The 20,175-nt window shown below is 47.0% G+C and overlaps 1 protein-coding gene across 1 annotated transcript in view; it reads right to left on the bottom strand.

The window, feature by feature from the left end:
• Positions 1–1,195: 1,195 nt before the first annotated feature.
• The window catches only part of SLIT1 (slit guidance ligand 1), a 120,636-nt gene continuing 101,656 nt past the window's right edge, over positions 1,196–20,175 (bottom strand). Inside the window, exons 23-37 of the mRNA XM_083615194.1 lie at positions 18,598–18,669; positions 17,122–17,193; positions 16,568–16,639; positions 15,227–15,390; positions 14,069–14,193; positions 13,342–13,439; positions 10,629–10,768; positions 9,591–9,684; positions 9,300–9,437; positions 7,729–7,966; positions 7,451–7,581; positions 7,027–7,181; positions 6,306–6,594; positions 4,958–5,169; positions 1,196–4,274 (exon numbers count right to left, since the gene is read on the bottom strand). Coding sequence (XP_083471320.1) covers positions 4,036–4,274; positions 4,958–5,169; positions 6,306–6,594; positions 7,027–7,181; positions 7,451–7,581; positions 7,729–7,966; positions 9,300–9,437; positions 9,591–9,684; positions 10,629–10,768; positions 13,342–13,439; positions 14,069–14,193; positions 15,227–15,390; positions 16,568–16,639; positions 17,122–17,193; positions 18,598–18,669 — 2,239 coding nt within the window. The 3' untranslated portion in view covers positions 1,196–4,035. The remainder of the gene's footprint in view (positions 4,275–4,957; positions 5,170–6,305; positions 6,595–7,026; positions 7,182–7,450; positions 7,582–7,728; positions 7,967–9,299; positions 9,438–9,590; positions 9,685–10,628; positions 10,769–13,341; positions 13,440–14,068; positions 14,194–15,226; positions 15,391–16,567; positions 16,640–17,121; positions 17,194–18,597; positions 18,670–20,175) is intronic.

Raw genomic sequence — 20,175 nt, 5'->3', positions numbered from 1 at the left:
CCTCAGAAACAACCAATCCCATGTCAGTGCCACACTTCCTCTTACATGCCTAAGGTCCAAGGGTTGTTTAAGCCTGTCAGAAGTGGGGCTTTTAAAACCCAATCCTAATTTTTGCAAGTTAGTGGTTTGTTTTATGTCCAAGTGCTGCTTAAGGAGCAAAATTTGGTGTGTTTAAGCTGTGGACCAAGTACTTTCCTAGAGTACAGAACTGAAGGAGATGACTGCCCCCTTCTCAAGTGTGATTGTTGAAAAAAAGAAAAGTGCCGTGACCTGTATTGAAGTGACCCTCTAATTTCCTTTTCTGAGAAAACTGAATAACAGCAGGTTTAATTTGGGCCATTGTTCTGGGAGAGGGAGACAAGCCTATTATATTTTTCTATGGGGAAAGAAAAGACCAGCCACGTGGCTAAATGAATGTCATGTTCACATGGACGACAACATTGGTAGTTTTAAAAAAACAACTAAATCAATTCTGCTGTTTCTAAAGGAGGGACAATTTTGAGTTCCCTCACTTGAGTCATCATAAACTCAGATCGTTAAAAGCGTGGCAAGAATCACAAACCTCAGTTACTAAAACCAATGATGCCGGTTTTCATCTGACAGAGAAGCACCTGCCAAGAACAGAGAAATGCTGTCTGACATCCTTACAGCATAGAAAAATACTATACCAAATACAAATATATTAATATATGTAAGAATCTAAGTATTATGTATAAAGACCTACTTCAGCTGTTAGCTTACAACAGGTGACAAAAGACATCATTTCACACAATTGCTGAGTGCCCTTTCCATGAGCTGCCCCTGAAGGTTGCACCAATTGGGTTTTTGATGCTACCCTCCCTGTAGGCACCAAAACACTTTGTTCTGATCACTGGGAGGTTCAAAGCCAGCAGTGAACAAGCAAAAGCTTGGTACAATCTTCATTCAAGTATGGTGATAAGTGGAAGGTGTTGCCACTTGGTTGAGATAACATTGCAAGTGCAAACTTACTTTGGTACATGATGGACAAAATGAACAGTGAACATCAAGCATTGCCCTCTGCAGCATATGGCTACCAAACAATACCCAATATAATCTACTTTATTACCAAAGTATGGACTGCAGTGGCAGGCACAGTTTTAAAAAAATCAGACATAAGATACTTTCCGTTTGATATGTGTAATGGCTATAATCGGAAATGTGAAGTCATAAGAAATTCCAAAAACCCTAATTAGTTTATTTTGTGTAATTGAACTTCTTTAGGAACCTTACAAATGGAAGTTTAAAAGCTGCACATTCTCAGTGTGAAGAAAAATACATTTAACATTCTTGAGGTTTCTATAATAAATAGAAATGAAAAATACTTAAGATGGCAAAACCAGAATATGAAAGAATGGCTGCAGATTTAAATGGCCCCGCAGATCCTGTTATGTTAACAGAGTTTCATGCTGTACCTGTCTGCAAAAGTCACCAGTCAAGGCTTTTAGTACTAGCAAGGCAACTTATGCCCTGCTGTCATGTAGTTTCTGTCTCCTAACCTGCAGCAATGGAAGAGTTAGCAGGTTCTGCATGACTAGCACACACAGAGATACAAGGTGGGAGCCCCTGTAGAAGCCCCTGCAACTAGCCATCCATTTGATTCTCTGCAGGAGCAAAGGATAGCCTCCTTGCTGCTGATTTTACCCATAATATATATAGTTGAAAACCTGTGCTTCTAATAACCAATTGTTTTATACTAGGGGGTATCCTGAGATGCTACCCTTTTATTTCTCCCATATCCAATGTACCTCCTAGAAACCTGCAACCTTGAGATTACATGTACCAGATGCTTCCAGGCAAGTAGCTCTACCTTTTAGGAGGGAAACTTCCCCCCACCATAGGAAACATGATCCGTAAGTTTCAGGGAACAAGCATCTGGCTGAGGTTGCCCTGGAAACAAGAACACATGTACAGCCAAGGCCTCCAGGCTTGTACCGGAGAGCACGTTGTTTCTCAGCAACTGGATTCTGGCATGACTACTGGGTGAAAATTCTGCATCCTGAGAACATCATCTCGATTTTTTTTGAACAAAGTTGTTTCAAGCCTTCAAGTGTCTCCTACACACTTTAAAGCCTCTGTCTGATGGAAGTCTCAAATACCCAGGCTGGGTAAGTAGCATTTCCAGTGGTTGGGACATGGCAGCTTCTGTGTGCTATTTCTGTTCTCCTCCCAACCAAGAGAAGCAGAGCAAACTCTGCAAATAATCTTCAGATTTGCTTAATTAACATAGTGCATATAGATCAGAGAGATTAACTTTTCATGTGCAGAATTTGAAGGAATCTGGCTTGGTGTTCCTCCCCCCACCCCACCCCCCGCAACTCTAATGGTTTTACTTCTAATTATTGGTCAGTAGCTAGTGGTGATAAGTGCAAACTACTTTTTCTCTGCAAGAATAAGTTAGATCAAAAGTGTCTTTGACCAATTTGCAGCTCTATTGTCCAGGGTCTAGCATAAAAACTCTATCAAACAGGGATTTGGAAACATAGCAAGAGAAGGTACTGTCAGCTTAGTTTATTTTAACTGCCTAGATCTTAAAGAGCCATCTTATTTCTTCTGATGCTGTGGCCCAGGCCTAACCCCACCTGAGCAAATAATCTATAGCACTTGCTTTGGAAGCCTGTGCGTCAGCATTTATTGCAGGCGGTGGCGGATATACCCAACCCCACAACCCATTACAAGAGGGCAATGGTACTTTGTGGGTGGGCCTGGTGTATGAGGAGTAATGCTACAGTAAACTGAGTGCAAGAGACACATGCAATTCATTCCCCCCCTCCCGTTCTAAAAGGCAGGTGAAAGTGAGCATGATGGGTATGAAAATGATTATTCTCGAGTTCACAGACATTGGGTTGCAGAACAGGCACCACTCTGAAAATATCCAGACTTTTCATTACAGCAAACCAGATGGCATCTGGGCAGGAGACTGATTTTTGCGGTGTAGAAAGGCAGTGATATAGGCAGAATCAGAGAAAACTACATCTGTCCCTGTTGCTGCCCTCAAATCATGGAGATGGCTGGCTTTATAACTGGGGACATGAAAGTCTCCCTGTCCCATCCAGCAGAGGTACAACTGGAAGACTGCTAGCCAAGGTTTCTCCAGCCCTCATGCAACAAGATCCTACACATGCTTACTTGGCAGTTAAGTCTCATTGTATTCAATGGTGCTTACTCCCAGCTAAGTGAGTATAGGATTTCAAAATTAGGGAAGTGGTGATAAGTCCTATTAATGCTGGTGGATCATTCAATGTGGAGCAAGTGTGGCTCCTTTTTGCTATTAGTTGAGACAAGACTGCAGCTCCAAGGTTAAGCTGTTTTTAAATACCATTACCTTGCAACCGTCCGGTATAGGAGGCAACTGTTCATACAAACGCTTCCCATTCACCTAAGGGATTTTATCTTTGCTATTTCTGCAGCACACAATCCTCCTGCCTTTGCCCGGGTGCTGCCTCTGCATTACTTGCAATTTAGTCCTATAAACAGAAGATGAGGTTGCAACAAGCAGCCAGTAGGAATAGGAACAGGTGGGTGTTCAACAAGAGAAAAAGCAAAACTGCCAAAAGAAAAGGGGGGGAAAGACAGACATGGTGCAGGATAGCAGGGTCTAACACCAGGTAAAATGACAAGATATGAAATGGCAGGATCCCGTGTCTAGGCATGAGCTGTGGACATGGCCTCTCAGGGCACCACACTGGGCAAAACAAACAGGCATGGCCAGGCTTGCTAAGAATCTGTATTGTGCACAAGTAGTGGCCCCAGATAGAGTCTGTGCTGGATATAAATACATCTGTTGGGCTGGATTTCCCAGCAAAAGTCTTCTATCTACACCTTTGTCTGGTCCATCCAGAAGAGCCATTGTCACCATGCCAAAGGAGATGCTCCGTTGCCAAACTGAGAGCCCTGCCCCACCCCTCTTCCAAGCAGCAACAGGGGCAAGAGGAGATGGCAAGGGTGTTCCCAAGGCCTCTGTCAGGGCAGGCCTGGCCCACTTGTCTCTGGCTCCGGCCTGTCCCTTGCTGGAGGCTACATGCACTGGGAACAGCCGCATTTGCTGGGTTTTTCCACCTCCTCCACAAAGGAAGAGCCATCGCTGCACTCAAAGGTGTATTTCCTGCGCTTGAGGCGCAGTCCTGCGCAGCATCCTGGCCCTGGGCACGATCCCCGGCACTCCACCCAGGAGACCGGCCGGGTTGTCTGGCAAATGGCATAGCCTCGCTGGACCTGGTGGAAGTCTCGCACAGCCTCACCCCGACACTCCGACTCTAGGGAAAACATTAGGAAGAGGGAAGTCAGGCAAGGAGGCTCCTCTGCGAAAGCCTTCATTAGACATTATGCTTGGGGTTCTGGTAAAGGTCAACTCAAAAAACTGGGCATTCTAGTATGTATAAGCATACTATGACGAATGATCTTGCCTTCTGAATGGTTAGGGACAGATAGAAAAAAATCTTATCTGTCCCTTATCTGGTTGGCTGGGGGTCCTGCGAAACTGGTCTTGCTTTTTGTCAATGGAAGGAGAGGACAGAGAGGCAGGACGGGGGGGTGGGGGGGTGGGGAATCATGAATTTGTGGCTCAGTTGCTCATGCTCCCTTACCAAAGTTGTGGCCATAGTGTCTGGAAGAAGAGTACAATGGTATTGTACTGGGATGTACAACACTGGCTGTTCTGTGGGACCATGGAATTTCAAATTCCCATTTATAGCCAGTGCAACAGAAGGGATGGGGGTCTACAGTTGCTAGAAAACTTACTAGGGGAAGAGGCTGGGCAAGAAATCGCATCTAAGGACGCCCTGGCTGGGGTTTCTTCTGCCCACGGTGGGCATACCTGGCTGAACACAATACTGGCAGCTTAGGTAGAGGCCCAAGCGTCTTATCAGGGGAGGGCCCTCAGGGGTCCTTAGCTATGGGGCACATGGGAATGTAAGGAATAAAGGGAGAGGTGCCTGACCTTGGTCACAGAGGTCGCCATCAAATCCCCCGTTGCATTCACAGAAGGCCTCGCCTGTGTCTGAGATCTGGCACTGACCATGAACACACTGCAAGCTCTTGCATGGGTTGTGGAGTTCCCCTTGCTGGTTGCACAAGGCTCCCTTGTAGCCATCCTGACACTGGCAACTATAGGAGAGGGCATCAAGGGGCATGCAGATTCCATGGACGCACCTGTAGAATGAGTGAAACATAAAGCTAAATATAGGTGAATTCAAAAGGTTGCAGTTAGGCCACCATCTTCTAGAAGCATCATTTAACATAGGAAGGACCTGCAAGATTCTCTGTGCACCCTGGCTTCTCCAACATCATCTTAGGAATGCAAAGAAGTGAGAGAGGAGGAGCGTTCTCACTGACTCCTCAACTTTCCTTATCCTCCAAACACACAAGTACAGCTTTATTGAGGCTGCTTTAAAGGTGAAGGAGGAGTTGGCATTTGGTATGTGCTGTTGTTCTTGAACGCTGTTCCCAAACCTATGCCCCTGTACTGGGCTTTAAGTAAAGGTAAAGGTACCCCTGCCCATACGGGCCAGTCTTGACAGACTCTAGGGTTGTGCGCCCCTCTCACTTAAGAGGCCGGGAGCCAGCGCTGTCTGCAGACACTTCCGGGTCACGTGGCCAGCGTGACGAAGCTGCTCTGGCGAGCCAGCACCAGAGCAGCACACGGAAATGCCGTTTACCTTCCTGCTATAAAGCGGTACCTATTTATCTACTTGCACTGAAGGGTGCTTTCGAACTGCTAGGTGGGCAGGAGCTGGGACCGAACGACGGGCGCTCACCCCGCCGCGGGGATTTGAACTGCCGACCATGCGATCGGCAAGTCCTAGGCACTGAGGTTTTACCCACAGCGCCACCCGCGTCCCTTGTGCTGGGCGTCCCTTGTGCTGGGCTTTAGAGGGAACTAATTTCTGTTTTTGTTGCTTCAGTCATAAATGCCCTGTCTGCCCTGCCTCATCAGAGATGAGCAAACAGGAGAAGCAAAATACTGCCCATCAGAGCCCACAAGATGCAGTTCCAGTCACACTTAGGAACACAGGGAGCTGCCTTCTACCAGGTCAGACTATGGGTGCATCTAGCCCAAAACTGTCTGCTCTGACAGGCAGTGGCTCTGTAGGGTCTGAGCCAGAGGTCACTCCTGATCCTTTCAAAGTGGAAATGCTAGGGATTGAACTTGGCCCCTTCTGCGTGAAAAGCACATGGTCCACCACTGAGCTGCAATCCCTCCCCACACGCTCTCCATCTTGCACACAGCACTGCGGTGAGAGAAGAAGCCCACAAGGAAAGGGTGGATTCTGCTGCTGTGTACTCACTTGTGGCCCTGGCAGGGGTTGCTAACGGGCTGGTCGCAATGGGGCCCGACCCAGCCTGGATCACAGTGGCAAATGGGGCCATGAGGGGTGTTGGGTTGGCAAATGCCATGCAGGCAGTAGAGCTTGCGGCAAGGCTCACACCCAGGCACCACCCCCGGCTTCATCTGCGTCTTAGTGAAGTCCTGCAGCTCGTTGTTGATGTAGAGGTTGCGGATGCAGCCATGGAAGCTGGAGCCATTCAGGATCTGCCAGAGGCGGAAGGCGGCAGAGTTCACATCCACGGGCATCCCTGCGAAGGGGAGAGCCAGAACAGCAAGGTAAGGGATGGGAAGAGGAGGGAAGAGCAAGGTCCTGGGGCAAAGAAAGATGGTGCTGGTGGAAGGAAAAGAACATTCCTTATTCTGGAATGCTGTGTGGAATGTTAAGAGCCACCTTCTTCCATTTCTCTCCCCTCTCCCCACTGCCACAGCACCCGTCACTCCTCCTCAGTTTGGCACGTGGCTCTTAGTGCCCTGCAGTATGAGCTCAGACACCCCACCCTGGAGAGGAGAACAGAAACGTTCCTCTTGCATCACTACTATCCAATGGACGTGAGCGAAGAAGAGTGAAGGAGTTCTCCATTCAGTTAGTGCCCTCCAGGTGCAAGTATGTAGGTGACAGAGATACCAGCCTCTCTCACCCCCTTCTCCCCAACTGGACTGGGCCCAAGTCACAGTCCTACCCCCAACATAGAGTGGAGCCTCAGAGTTCAGCGTGTGGGCCTTGCCAAAGCCGTCCATGGTCATGGGGTCTCCTCCATCGATGGAGAGGTTTACCATCCGCTCAAAGGTCACCAGCTCTACAGTGTGGAACTGCCCGTCATTGATGGTCTCTGCACTAGGGAGAGAAGGGAGGTGTGGGATGGGAAAGGCTGGTGGCACCCAACCTTTGGCCTGATATCTGGCATCCACAGCCATCTGGACCCATCCAGCATGGAAGTGCAGCACCCGTATCCACTTTGCCTTGTGTTCCTTGTCACTTATGCACTAACTCCCCATGATCCAGACCCCCGAAACCTTCCTTTTGCCTTCATGGTCAATGGGCAGCTTTGCTCAATGACTGAGGGTACTCTGAGCTGGAAGGAGAAGCCAAAGGCAGAGGGCTACCTGTAAATGGCAGAGCTGGGGTAGGTGCCTGGATCATAGCTGACGCGCACATGGCCTTGGTACAGCTCCACCGCCATGTGGTCAGTGTCCCCATTATATAAGAGGATCCCATTGTCTTCAGCCGTGGAGACCTGCAAAGAACGAGGGAATGAACAAGCAAGGGGCAGAAACATTAATTCTACAATCCAACCAGTCCCACAAATGGCACGGATGAAGAGTGTGGGCAGATGCCCGCTCTTGGGGTGGCGGAGGCGGCAGCCTTGCTAATCAACACTTACCTGCAAAGTGATGTTGGCGCTGGGCCAGTTTTGCAGATCAGTGAACTGGAGGTACGTGTCCCTGTCCACAAAGTTGACACTCAGCAGCTTCTCGCATTTGGGCCCCCCAAAGCCAGGAAGGCACTGGCATAAGGCACGACTGCCTAGCTCCACACAGTTGGCACCATTCTGGCATTCTGCCCTCTCGCATGGGCTGGGTTGGAGGGAGCCATGGGGTGGAATCTCACAGAGCTGGCCACTATGATAAGAGTGAGAACACAACAAGGCATAAATTGCGGGAGGCAACTTGGGGATAACATTACAGGGTTTTAGCAGGACCACAGCTGGACCCTGTGGCACTCATACAGTTTTAAGGCAGTGTGCCCTCTCCTCTGATTTTCCTCTTCCCAGAGATTGAGTAAAATGTGCCTGGAATCACATGCATGTGTGTTGCCCCATGATCTTTCCTGGTTCCTTTTTGTCCCTGCACTCTAAAAGCACTCCAGTTCACTGCACTGGGGCATCAAGTGAATGGGACAAGGCAAGTACTCAAGTGACATACAAGTCATCACACCGCCCTGAATCCCAAGGGAAGACTGACACACTTTACTCAGTTTGTTTCTTCTGCTTCTTCACCAATAAAGAAAACCAGAATATCTTTGGCCAGGGGTGTCCTTATGGGGTGGTCCAGCAGACAGGGCCAGCCCAATACATTTTAGCACCTGAGGTGAACCACAAAATGGTGTGCCCCCCACCAACCAGGGAAGAAAGGGTGAGTGAAGATCTACATCAGGAACATAGAGAGTATCAAGTCAACCTTACTGGACGGTTGAAGTGGGAATCAAAGGCCATTGTGTGTGGGGTGGAGCTCACTCTGAATCATGCCCAGAAGGCAGCCCCCACCATTTTCTCCCTAGTCACTGTAGAGGTGGCATGTGGGGGGGGGCTGTTGAGGAGGTGGCAGATCTGCCCTCCAAGGAGTACACCATAGCTGTTGCTGCCACCACAGCATCCCTTTGAGGCTGAATCCACTGCCCTGTGGATCCGGCCACCTGAGGCATTTGCCTCACCTTGTCTCATGGGCGAGCTGGCCCTGCCACCCTCTTAATTTGCCCAGAGGCATTCTACCTTTATGCAGTTTTATGTCATGGGCATGTGCCCCGAGTCTTTTAAGCTGCCCTCAGCTGCAGGACAGAGCTATGTTGTATATCTCTGTACATTACTTCCCTATATACAGGAACTACTTTTGCCAGGATGTTCAGAACAACATGTCTCGACTCCTTGGTGGGCAGAGCAATTCACACTAGGCATGTAACTCCTTGTGTGGTACAAAGTCCCAGCAAATGTGAGATGCATTCTTTTAATCTCATAAGCACAGTCAAACAACTCTGGAAACAGCCAGGGTCTTAAAACTAATCACTGTTTGACACTTCTGGTAACAACTGATCACTCTTTTTGTTGTACCTCTTTCTCCCAGCCACCCTTGTGGAAGAGGAACTCTTCCAGTAGAGGGCAATCCCAGGTGTTGAGATTTTCAGGTAGCTTAGAATGAGTTGAACTGGTATATACTCCTGCCCATCTCACAACCTTACCTGTAGCCTCCAGTACAAAGGCAGGAATACCCATTTGGCTCATCAAAGCACTTGGCATTGTTCTGGCAGCGATGGTCTAGGCAGTCGTCATAGTCTACACTGCAATTATCTCCCACAAAGCCGGGCATGCATTCACACCTGTAGGCAGGGACAGGGAGAAGCCACTCACTGGCTGTAGCTGCATCCCTTTCCTATCCACTTTAGAAGTCTGTTGCAAATCCCCTGGTTTGCTGTAGGTTTAAATCTTTCTGCTTCCTCCCATGCCACCATGGTAGCTGATAAATCACTCACTTGGGCCCATCAGGGGTAGCCCTGCATACGGCATCATGCTGGCAGGGGCTAAGCTCCAGGGAGCAGACATCCATTAGCTGCTCACAGTAAGTCCCTGCAGGAAGGAGAGAAAAGTAGAGAGAAGCAGGCTCAGGCCCCATGTCCCCCGGGCCCAGTCTGCATGTGGCTGAACCAGCTCCCCCAAGGAAATGGCAGGGAAGGGAAGGAACGAGGAAGAACAACCTTTGCTGTCCCATCACTTGCATCCATGCAACAGAACCAACAACTTATGGGAGGGTTTCCATATCCGGACCGGCAAAGTTATTGAGCTTTTCTTAGTTTGCCCAAAGTTGTTGATCTTTTCGGGCAGATTCACATGAAGTTTTTAAGTTACTTTTTAAGAAAATCAGCAAAAACGATGCTGCCAACATGGGCTGCCATACGTCCAAATTTTCCCGGACATCTTAGCAGAATGTACTACAATATTCCAGATATGTCCAGGAAATTCCAGACGTATGGCAACCCTATCTTATGGGCAGCCCACTAGAAGCACTGTGAGACAAGGCATGGCAAACTTCCATTCATACAATAGGTGCAAAACTACTTTGAGGGGTGGTTTTTCTTTTAACAATAAATTTTATGAAATAATTTAAAATAAAATATGTATAGTCTCATGCTTCAGCCCAGAATGCTGTTATTTGTATCTGACTCCCAAACCCATGACTCAATATTCAACCAGAGTATAGGTGGATCTCCTTCTATTGTTCAGGGAAAGACACTATTGTTCACGGGCTAGATAATAACCTGGCAGGGAAGGGGGAACTGCTACTTGGGAAGCTAGAGTTAGTTAAAAAAAAAATGCATCAGGGTATCTTCAGGTATTGGTGGAGGAGAGGTGCTTCCACTAAACTAAAAAAAGTAAATGTTGGGCACTGTAGTCAGATCCTTAGGATAAACCTGCCTCTGGCACTGACCAGCTTAGAAGTTTGTGCTTTGCTACCTTAGCTCTCTTCTGCTTATCTTCAAGTGCATCCGCCTCCATTACAAGCCTGGCCCTACCTGTGAAGAACGGAAGGCATAAGCATGTGTAATTGCTGGATCCATTAATGCATGTGGCACCGTTCTTGCAATTGTTATTGTTGCAGTTGTTGGTCCTTAGGCTGCAGGTTGGACCTTCAAATCCATCCACGCAGGAACACCTGTCGAGAGGGAAATGAGGGTTGTTTAACAAACTGAGAGGTTAGAAGCTGCTCGCTTTGGGGCATTTCAGGGGTTTTGTGGGTGGTTTTTCTTTATCATTCTCGAAAAGAGCCCAAAGAAGAGCGAAAGGAAGTCAGGGCTTTGCTAGAAGAACATTCAATGCTCCGCCAATGGTTCTGAATATTGCACTGTCTCGAACCTGAGACACTTTCATCTCTGATTGGCGGGATGTAGATGGATCCACTTTGGAGGCCACTCGGCATAGAAGGGGTTAAAGAGATTATTGTTTCCAGGAGAGTTCTGGGGCAGACACACTTGGAGCATAGCTGTCAACATTTCCCTTTTTTAAAGGGAAATTCCCTTATTCCGAATAGGATTCCTCGCAAGAAAAGGGAAAAGTTGACAGCTATGACTTGGAGGGGCTTTAAGTTGAGTAGTGGAACAGGCAGGGGGGTTAAAGAAGAAGAAGAAAAGAGGACCCTTGGGATGGGCAAGAAAAGAAGGCTATGAGGATATGAGACTCAAGGTTAAATGAGCCTAAATGTTTGTTTAAGTATTGTCACTTAACTGTTTCTTGCTACTCAGCAGTGGTTTCGGGTGTGTTTACTGTATTTTTCTCTGGTTGTTGAATTTTTTTATATAAACCACCCTGAAATCCATTTTCATGAAGGGCAGTATACAACTATTTTAAATAAAATTTAAACCAGCAAACAGGCAAATAAAATCAATTTTCAAAGCTATACCTATGGCTGCATTTCCATGCCCAAGCTAGATCAGTGTGTGTGCTGTATCTACAGTTCTATGCACATAATGCATGTGGTGCTATGTATGCATGCATATGCCTGGTTGTGTACTGCGTGGGTCTGAACTTGAGATTCATTTACATGACCATGTCACATCTGTGCACACATCAGGAAAGGGACGCATTGAATTCACATATATTTGCGTGTTGGGGGGGGTTGTTGTACTAAAAGCACAGGTGAGTGTGTGCTGCATATGCTGTCATTTCCATTTATACTGCCTGTAGCCTATTTAGCTGGAAGAGGAAGCAGAGGTGGAAGAACTGATGACCTTCCGTCTCTGGCATATTGAATTGCTCTGCAGGCTGAGGGTCCTGATATCCTTTCCTAGAGGGCTCATCTCCGTGCCTACTACCTTTCCCCAAAGGCAGAATCTAGTCTGGCATGTGCAGGCAAACAGCTTTGTCAACCCCCAAAGGACATTATGTGCTGGCTTTGAAGATGCTGGGTTGTTATGGTGACGGGATGAGAGGCCATTTAGCATCTTGGCAATTTGGGTACACAGAAAGGGCTAGGGCCCCATTCTCTCTCTACTGCCTGTGGTTTATTTTCAGCCACTAATTATGGTCTGTTTCCCAGAAAGCCACCCACACTGTACTCTGGAGAGTGAAGTGGGGAGGAGTCCTGTGCATTGAGGTCCAACTGCAAACCAGAGCTATAGCTCCCCAAGAGGCTGTAAACGTCTTAAAAGGTTTCCCCTGCTGGGTCCCAACCCATTTTTACAGAAAGCAACTGACTACGGCTTCCAGGATTAGTGATTGTGTTGGTGGACAATCTTGGTGGAGGGTAAAGAGTGCCTTTTTGCACAGTATCAACAGAATGCTTCCCAAATCTTTCCCCCAAATCTGTTACAAAGCACCCCTAAAAACATCCAGCTTTTGTTATGATGGCCTGCACCTCAGAAGGACGTTGGTTTTAGTCTGGAGAGGCCTCAAGAGAGACTCCATTACAGAAAGCCAAGCTCACATGTTCCAAGCAAGCTGAGCTGCAAAAGCCCCCGGCAAATTCATTGTCTCCTTTCACTGTAAATCTCTGCCATTCCTCCCTTATAATTTGTAAATTTAGAAGTAAACGAAAGAGCACCATAAACAAGGATATGGCCACCAAAATATCACTCTCACGATTACTAATCAAGAAGTTTTGATCGCCTGAGGCTCTTGTCTGCAGAGTCCAAAAGATAACGTTAATCTCTTTTCTCCAACTCACATAAACAGCAGATTAAGATGCATTATAAGAAGCCATTTTGCAAACATCTTAGACACCATTTTAATTTCTTTACACTCATTCACTGCCAGGAAAACAGGTTTTGCCTTCTTTGCTTTTATGCTAATTTTTAAGCCCAAGGTAAGCATAAAAGGTGATGCTTTTTGCCTTACCAATTAGGAATCCTTTGGATATCAAAGAGACCTCATCTCTCTCTGCCCAGTAACATCCCTGTGGACTCCCACATCTCATCCTCCTCCTCTCCCCTTTTTTTACTGCTGAAGAGGTGCTCTCATCTCCACCACATACCACCAAAGCCTCACAGAACAAGGTATGAAACTCTCTCAAGCCCATCAGCCGGCCAACCCCCACTCCCCTTCCCCCTATTTTCTCCTTTCAAGCCCCATCAGGTTCCTCTTTCTTAGGGAGACCTGCTCTCTTTATTCTCCTTGTCATGCCCCAAGCTCTTCCTTTTGCTTTCTTCTAATTCCTGCCCTAAACTCTTCCCCAAAGTCCCTACCGAAATCTCTACCATTTCCCCCCATTTGAGAACCTGAGCAGCCACTCACGTGAAGCTGGCTTCACTGCCTTCGTGAGACAGGCAGGTCCCACCATTCTCACAGGGCCTGCTGGAGCAACCATCCACAGAGAGTTCACAGTTTTGGCCCTGGAATAAGACAAGGAGAAGTAGCAGCCACAATACAAGGAACAAATTATAAAGCTCTGGCCAGGACGTGAGGTTTCTCAGTCTCAGGTCCTTGCTCATCAGCCATAAAAGAACAAAATAATAATAATAATAGGAATTGCTGCCTATACATAATGCAGGCTGTCCTTTTTGGGTTTGCTTGTTTTCGCCACCAGGATTTCCTTTATTAGTCAAGAGCTGCCTTCCCAACCAAGCGTCCTCTGTAAGTTTTGAAGTTCAGTTTCCATCATGATCAGGGACAATGGGCACGCTAGTGCAAAACATCTGGCGAACGTTCAGATGAAACAGCCAGTTCCACATTCCCCACTCCCACCCCCAGAAATAGTGGCAGCTCTAGGTACAATCAGTAGGGACTGAGAGTGTATCTCGCCCATTCCTGATGGCAGTGATAAACTAGGCTGGTTGTCAAACTGGAGAATGGCTTCCTTCCACCATGTCTTGGTCCTTCTCTGAGCCTTTTTCTTTTGGTTGACACAAGCTGTCAGAGGCTATGGTCCCCAAAGCAGGGAGAAAGCCCAATCCTTCCCTTTGTCAATGATCTCTTCTCCCTCCCTAGTCACCCCTCTCCTCCTCCCCATCCCTCTTCTCACCTTGTAACCACTGGGGCAGATACAGCGGTAGGAGTCCAAAGGGTCTTGTTGACATGTGCCCCTATTTTGACAGGGACTGCAGAGGCAGGGGTTACACTTGGCCTGGATGATGAGGGGAGGAGGCCCTGCATAGATGAAAGAAACCAGACAACTAGGAATTGGGGTCAGAGCCAAAGAATCACTGAACGGGAGGGAGGATTTCCACACATCCTCCTGTGAAGACTGCCCCCCTTCTTGGCCAGAATCTTTTGCAAGGCACTTGCCAGAAACATAGAGGAGATCGCAAACGGATTAATGGTGGAGCTGAATATATATTAACAGCTGGAGGAGTTCTGAAAGGAGAGCCTGCCCACCCCACTCTGTGGCACAAAGCCAGGTTGTGCTTACTTGTTTTTCTTCTTTAAATAGTAGGCCCTGTAGCTCAGTGCTGGGACACATGCGTTGCATGCAGAATTTCCTAGGTTCAATCCCTGGCTCCTCCAGTTTTTAAAAAGGGGGGCTGGGTGGCAACTGATGGGAAAGACCTTTGGACGATGAACAAACAGCCCAATGGAGTTTGCCATATGGAGAGGCCAGGAACAGGCTGGAAGATGCAAACAGTTGGAGTGCTCCTATATAGACACTCTTACCACGTCAGCTAGGATGGATTTGTCTCTAGTGACTTAGCTGGATGAGAAGGCTATGGAAGGAGGAGGCAACATAGCCTCCAGCCTGTGTCCTTCCTCCAGGTCTTCCTTCACCAAGACACTCATCTTACCTTCTCAACACTATGGACCAAACATGATAGGAGTAGCACATGTGTGGGCAATGTGGTGCAACACAGAAGTTGCACAAGCCTCACCACAGTTCCAATCACTAGCATAAAGCCCTTCCTTTCATCTCCCCCCTCCTCGCACATTAACAACCCTCATGCTCCCTCACTATGTGCCTCATGCTCAACCAACAGGCCCAAGCCCTATAGTACTTGGAGTTACCCAAACTGTTCACCTGACCTGCCTTGGAGCTAAGGTGCCTCAACCTCGGTCCCAGTTTGGTTGGGAAAGGGAAGAGGGCCAAAGAGCAACTGGGCAGGGTAGGGTGGACCAGAAAGAGCCATTGTTTGGACAAAGCTGCTCTGCAAAATGAATAAAGTATCCTATAAAGTATTTATGCACTTACCTAGGCACTCAAACTTCTTGGCAGGAGTGGTGAGCAGCAGTTTACCCTCCATATCCGCAGGGCCAGCACAGCGGGCAATGCCAGGCTCCTTATAGCCAGTTTTGACCCAGCCTGAGAGCCAGCGCATGTGGCAATCACAGTGCAGTGGGTTGGCACCGATGGCTCTGTGAAGCAGGGAGAACCAGAATCTCTACATAACTCCTTAAGGTCTGGAGGGGGGGCTGTCATTCATTGCATTTGATCTCTCTGGCTGCCTCTAGTGGCCCTGGAACTGATTAATAAGTAAGGTTTCTATTTTCAGACTCTGAAACTGCCCTCATAGAGCAACATAGCTGCAATCTGAGGTGGTCTCTCTCTTTCTTCATAATGTTCTTAAAGGTATGATTCACACATGCTGGCTTGCAACTTGCTATCTCAGTTCCTGACGACATCACTCAATAAGATGCAGCTAAATGTGCAAATTGCGGCCACCGAAATGCAGGGTGTTGGCACCACTCATCACTTCAGGGTGCGGGTGCTGAGTGATGAAGACACATAGAGGTAGTCCCTAGGGTTGCCGCCTTTCCTGGAGGTGCTGCTTATTAGCATAGCTAAAATCTTTTCAGATGTATGTAAATTGAGAAACAATTTACTCTGAAGGCTGAAATTGCTCTGCAGGCTGAGGGTCCTGCTGGGGGAAAAAACCCTAAACAAAAAACATACCCCAGTCTTCCCCCAAATGTACCTTTCCCCATCCTTCTCCTTAGACTCTAACCCAGGTAGAGTCTGTTGCAGTGTTTTATAGTTCTGAGCATTGGGGTGCTGGTCTACACTGGTTTCTCCTGCATTATTCTGAAGTGTAGTAGAAGACAAGAGGCACAACACAACTTCCTCCCCAACTTACTTCCCCCACCCCACCAACAGACAACTGGACATTAAGAACCAGTACAGCCTGGTGTGTGTGTGTGTGCGCGCACGCATGCTAACTCCTTTGCCTTACTTAAGAGGTGCAAACTACAGGACTGCAAGCTTGGTTGCTGCCTCCTGATAAAAGGTGCCAGGAGGAACTTCAGCAACATTGCAAGAAAGCAGAACCAGACCAGTTCCTGCTGCTGTTCAGCATACAGAGCACACAACGTCTGCCATCATGTCAGCCAAGGCAGCCATCACACCAAAATGAAAATAGGCTTTACCCCAGCCTAGCATCATTCTCTGACCTGGTGGATAAACAACGGGAAACAAAGGGTGCTTTCTAGCTTTTGCCTTCCAAGTACTGTCCCACAGAGCATCAGGTAGTAGTGCCAAGCTGGGATTCTCATGCAAGAGGAAAGAATGGGTGTTCAAACTGATGCAAATACTCACAGGTGAGATAGGGAGATGACATCAGCAAATATCCCCTCAGGAAGTGTAGCAATATCATTTCCATGGAGGGACCTGGGCACAAAACACAAGTAGCATTCTCAGTGTCCTGGACCGTGGGACCCACCTGTCTTACTTGTTGTGATGGACCCTTTAAGAAGGTTAGGGGAGCATGATCTGCCTAAAACCAGGGAAGTCAGGAATTGGGGTTTTTAGACTCCTCCCCCCTATATCATCTGCATCATATGTCAAGCACTGGATTACGAACCCGCAGACTTATGATAGACTGCCTGCTCTATGCCCAGATGATGTGTGGCTGAGTCTTAACTGTCCAAGGAAACAAGGAAAGCAAAATGAATGTCCATATGACACATAACACACACAAACTAAGCAAGTGGAGGGTCCCTCAGCCCATTATTCTCCCTCCACTACCAATTGCCTGGCTGCTCACTTCTTAAAGTAACAGTTTAAGGAACAGTTAGGCCAAAGTCAGACTCCAGTGAGGGGATTCTCCTTGAACAGGGGCATAGGGGAATACATGAATACAAGGTACCTACAGCAGCCGTAGTGAACGGAGACCCTCAAAGGCCAGGGGAGGGATACACTGCAGGGCATTGTAGCTGAGGATCCTGAGGGATGGGGAAGAGAAGGAAGAGTTTGAATCATCACACATTCCTTAAAAAAAAACCCAGCCCACATACTGTCTGATATCCCTCCCCCAGCCCCATATTAGTTAAAGGAAGGAAAGTTTCATCCCTCCTGCTCCCTGTGCCCATCAAAAACGCTTCTCCTGCAGGTGGGGTGAGGGGTCTCCCTAAAATTGGACTCAGATCCTAAGGTAAGCTATGAAAATTCACAGAAGGAAACCCTCCTGGCCTTTCTGCCCCCAGCAAACCACTGTGCCCAAACCCCCATTGTTCAGGAGGTACACCCACCAATCCTACGACAGGCTTTTTGCAGGGCACAGTGGGGGGGGGGACAGGAAAATTTCCTTCTGTGAAGTTCCCTAAGTTAGCACACCTTAGGAGCCAAGCCATTGTTTCTTTCAAGATTCTCTAACGGGCAACTCACATAAACTGGGGCACAGTGTGTTCTTGGGGTATGGTTGGATTCCACTCAATGACGATGCTAACAACCCATGAAGTTCATACTCTCTCCAGATTCGTCAAATAGTTGGCACGAGTCTAAAATTGCAACTTTGATGGCAACACAGAAAATAATAGGGTCTGCTGGCCAATGAAGGATTTTTACTTTCTACATTACTTCTATTCAACTCAGTTCAACTATTCAGTTCAACTTTTTTTTTTTAATGGCTAGGTGTCTTTCAGTTAAATAGCAGTGACATTCTATGTACTGCTAAGATGATTTTAAATATATTATCAATCAACAATATGTGTCACCAGCCCCCTTTCAATTGGGATGACTGAAATCCCACTAAAATCCTGTAATTTCAAGGCTCTGGCTGCCAGAAAACAATTTAATTGTATTTATTGACTGAGGCGTTCAGTCCTACATTTGTCTTTTAAATGAAAATAAGTTTCCAGCCCTTCTGGTTGACCCTTAAGCTTGGAACTCAGAAACTGAACACCACAGTCAATAGAACAGAAAGAAACCTCCTAACCTAACGTTTATGATGATGTAGCAGCTTTAGGATTTATAAGCTAATATCAGAATGGGAACAGACGAGTACATGTGTATGGGTCACATGGATTTAAGCAAATTCCTGATTATAAGTAGTTGTTGTCACAGAACACCTTGTAGACAAGAATGAACTGCAGGAGGCATGCATTCCTGTTTAGTTAGTTGGAACCAGAAACCGACACCCCATCAATTGATGTTCTCTTTGGCCAGGCAGTAGACCCCAGGGATCAATGGCATTTCTACCCTGCTTTGCACAGTATAAGCCAGTATACTGTAACATCAGTCATTTAAAAAGGCATTTCTCTCCCTGTAGAGGAGGCCTCTTTTTGCTGGAGGCAGTAGGACATCCTCCCTTTCTGATCTGCTGGTCAAATGCTGTATTGGGCACTCACAGAGTGGTGAGCTGGCTCATATTGGTGAAGGATGAGTTGCTGAGAGAGCTGATCTTGTTGTTGCTCAGATCCCTGTAAGACAAAAGCACTGTGCAAGCTCACACCACATTTAACTCTCTCTTCCTATAGAACAGACCCTCCAAGTGTCCCTACTTTCCAGGGAAGTCCCTGATTTAGAGAAGCCGTCCTGGTTTCTGATTTGATCTCAGAATCCTGCTTTTCCTTAGGATATCCCTATTTTCACTGGAGAAATGTTGGAGGGTATATGGCGTTATCCAACCCCCAAGCCACTGGAAGGCAATCCTGTACAGGGAAGTTTAAAAAAAAAAATTAATGTTTTATTATGATTTTATGTATGTTGGAAGCTGCCCAGAGTGCTGGGGCAACCCAATAAGATGTGTGGGGTAAAAATAGTAAAATAATCATTATGGAATGGGATGTCCCTATTTCCATTGGAGAAAATAGGGATAGAACGAATCTGTCCTTCCCAGATTTCTGCATTCAAACTCTACAGTCTTTTGCATATCTAAGGAAACTCTCATGTGAACAGTGGCTCCACAGACTGAACATCCAGCAGATGCAGCCCTGGTGGCACCTTCAAATCTGCCTTCTCCTTTGGCAACAGCTCTGGGCTGATGACTGCATGATGTCAGCTAATTCTTCTAAACTCTTCTCTGTCTGGTGCTGCTAGAAAGGAGTCTTGATAAACTGTATCATGTAGGAAGAAGGAAATCTAACAGTGCACATGCTCTGAAGGCCAGGAAAAGCCACAAGATGACCTGCAGAGCATGGAGTGAATCTTGGAGTCAGTGTGCTTAAGACTTAGACTCAGCTGCATTTCAACAGCCAGCACATAAAATAAACTGGGAAGGGTCCTTTGGAATTCCTTAGGCAGGCAATAAACAAACAGTTGAGATGAAAAGTCAGTGAGGTGGGGTCAATGGGGTAGGGGAAAGGGCTATATCATGCAGAAAATTCCAGGAACCACATATGAGACAGATGCCAGAAGGGTAATCTACCTCTTTGGGAACTGAAATCAGTTCCTAAAGGACTCACAGTGCCTTAGCAGAAAAGCAAAGCTATTCTAATGTCCAGGGAAACCAAAGTAAATAGAGAGATGGATGAACTCCAAATCCCAAGTCTGATGGACTAGTTGGCGTTTTTAGAATTATTTACTTCACCCAATATCCTGAGCTGAGTTAACTGCACCTTGCTCAAGAGAATCCAGCTTTTTTAGTTGCACAGCATTTGCATTTTAGCCTCTTTTGGGAATCTGACCCCATAACCAGGGCAGCTAAAATCTAAAAACATTTAATAGTTAATTTTCTTGCCTTAAACCTCTCACCTCCTCTTCAGCTGTACAAGCTAATATGTTAAGCATAATTTTATGTAATTCAGAATGGGTCCTATGCCTCCCCTCAAATTCTCCCTTAGGCAAAAATTATTTCTTATCCTTCATGCTAGCCTCTTTGACCACCCTCTTGTTGTTGTTTTTCAGAAGCTTCTCTGCTTCCATATAGCTCTATGGTATGTGTGTGTTTTAACGAAAAGGCTTTTTTTTTTTTTGCATTTTGATGG

The sequence above is a fragment of the Podarcis filfolensis genome, assembly GCF_964270895.1.
Source record: "Podarcis filfolensis genome assembly, chromosome: 5".
In the NCBI taxonomy this organism is placed as follows: Eukaryota; Metazoa; Chordata; class Lepidosauria; order Squamata; family Lacertidae; genus Podarcis; species Podarcis filfolensis.
This window is presented reverse-complemented; position numbering and strand designations above follow the sequence as displayed.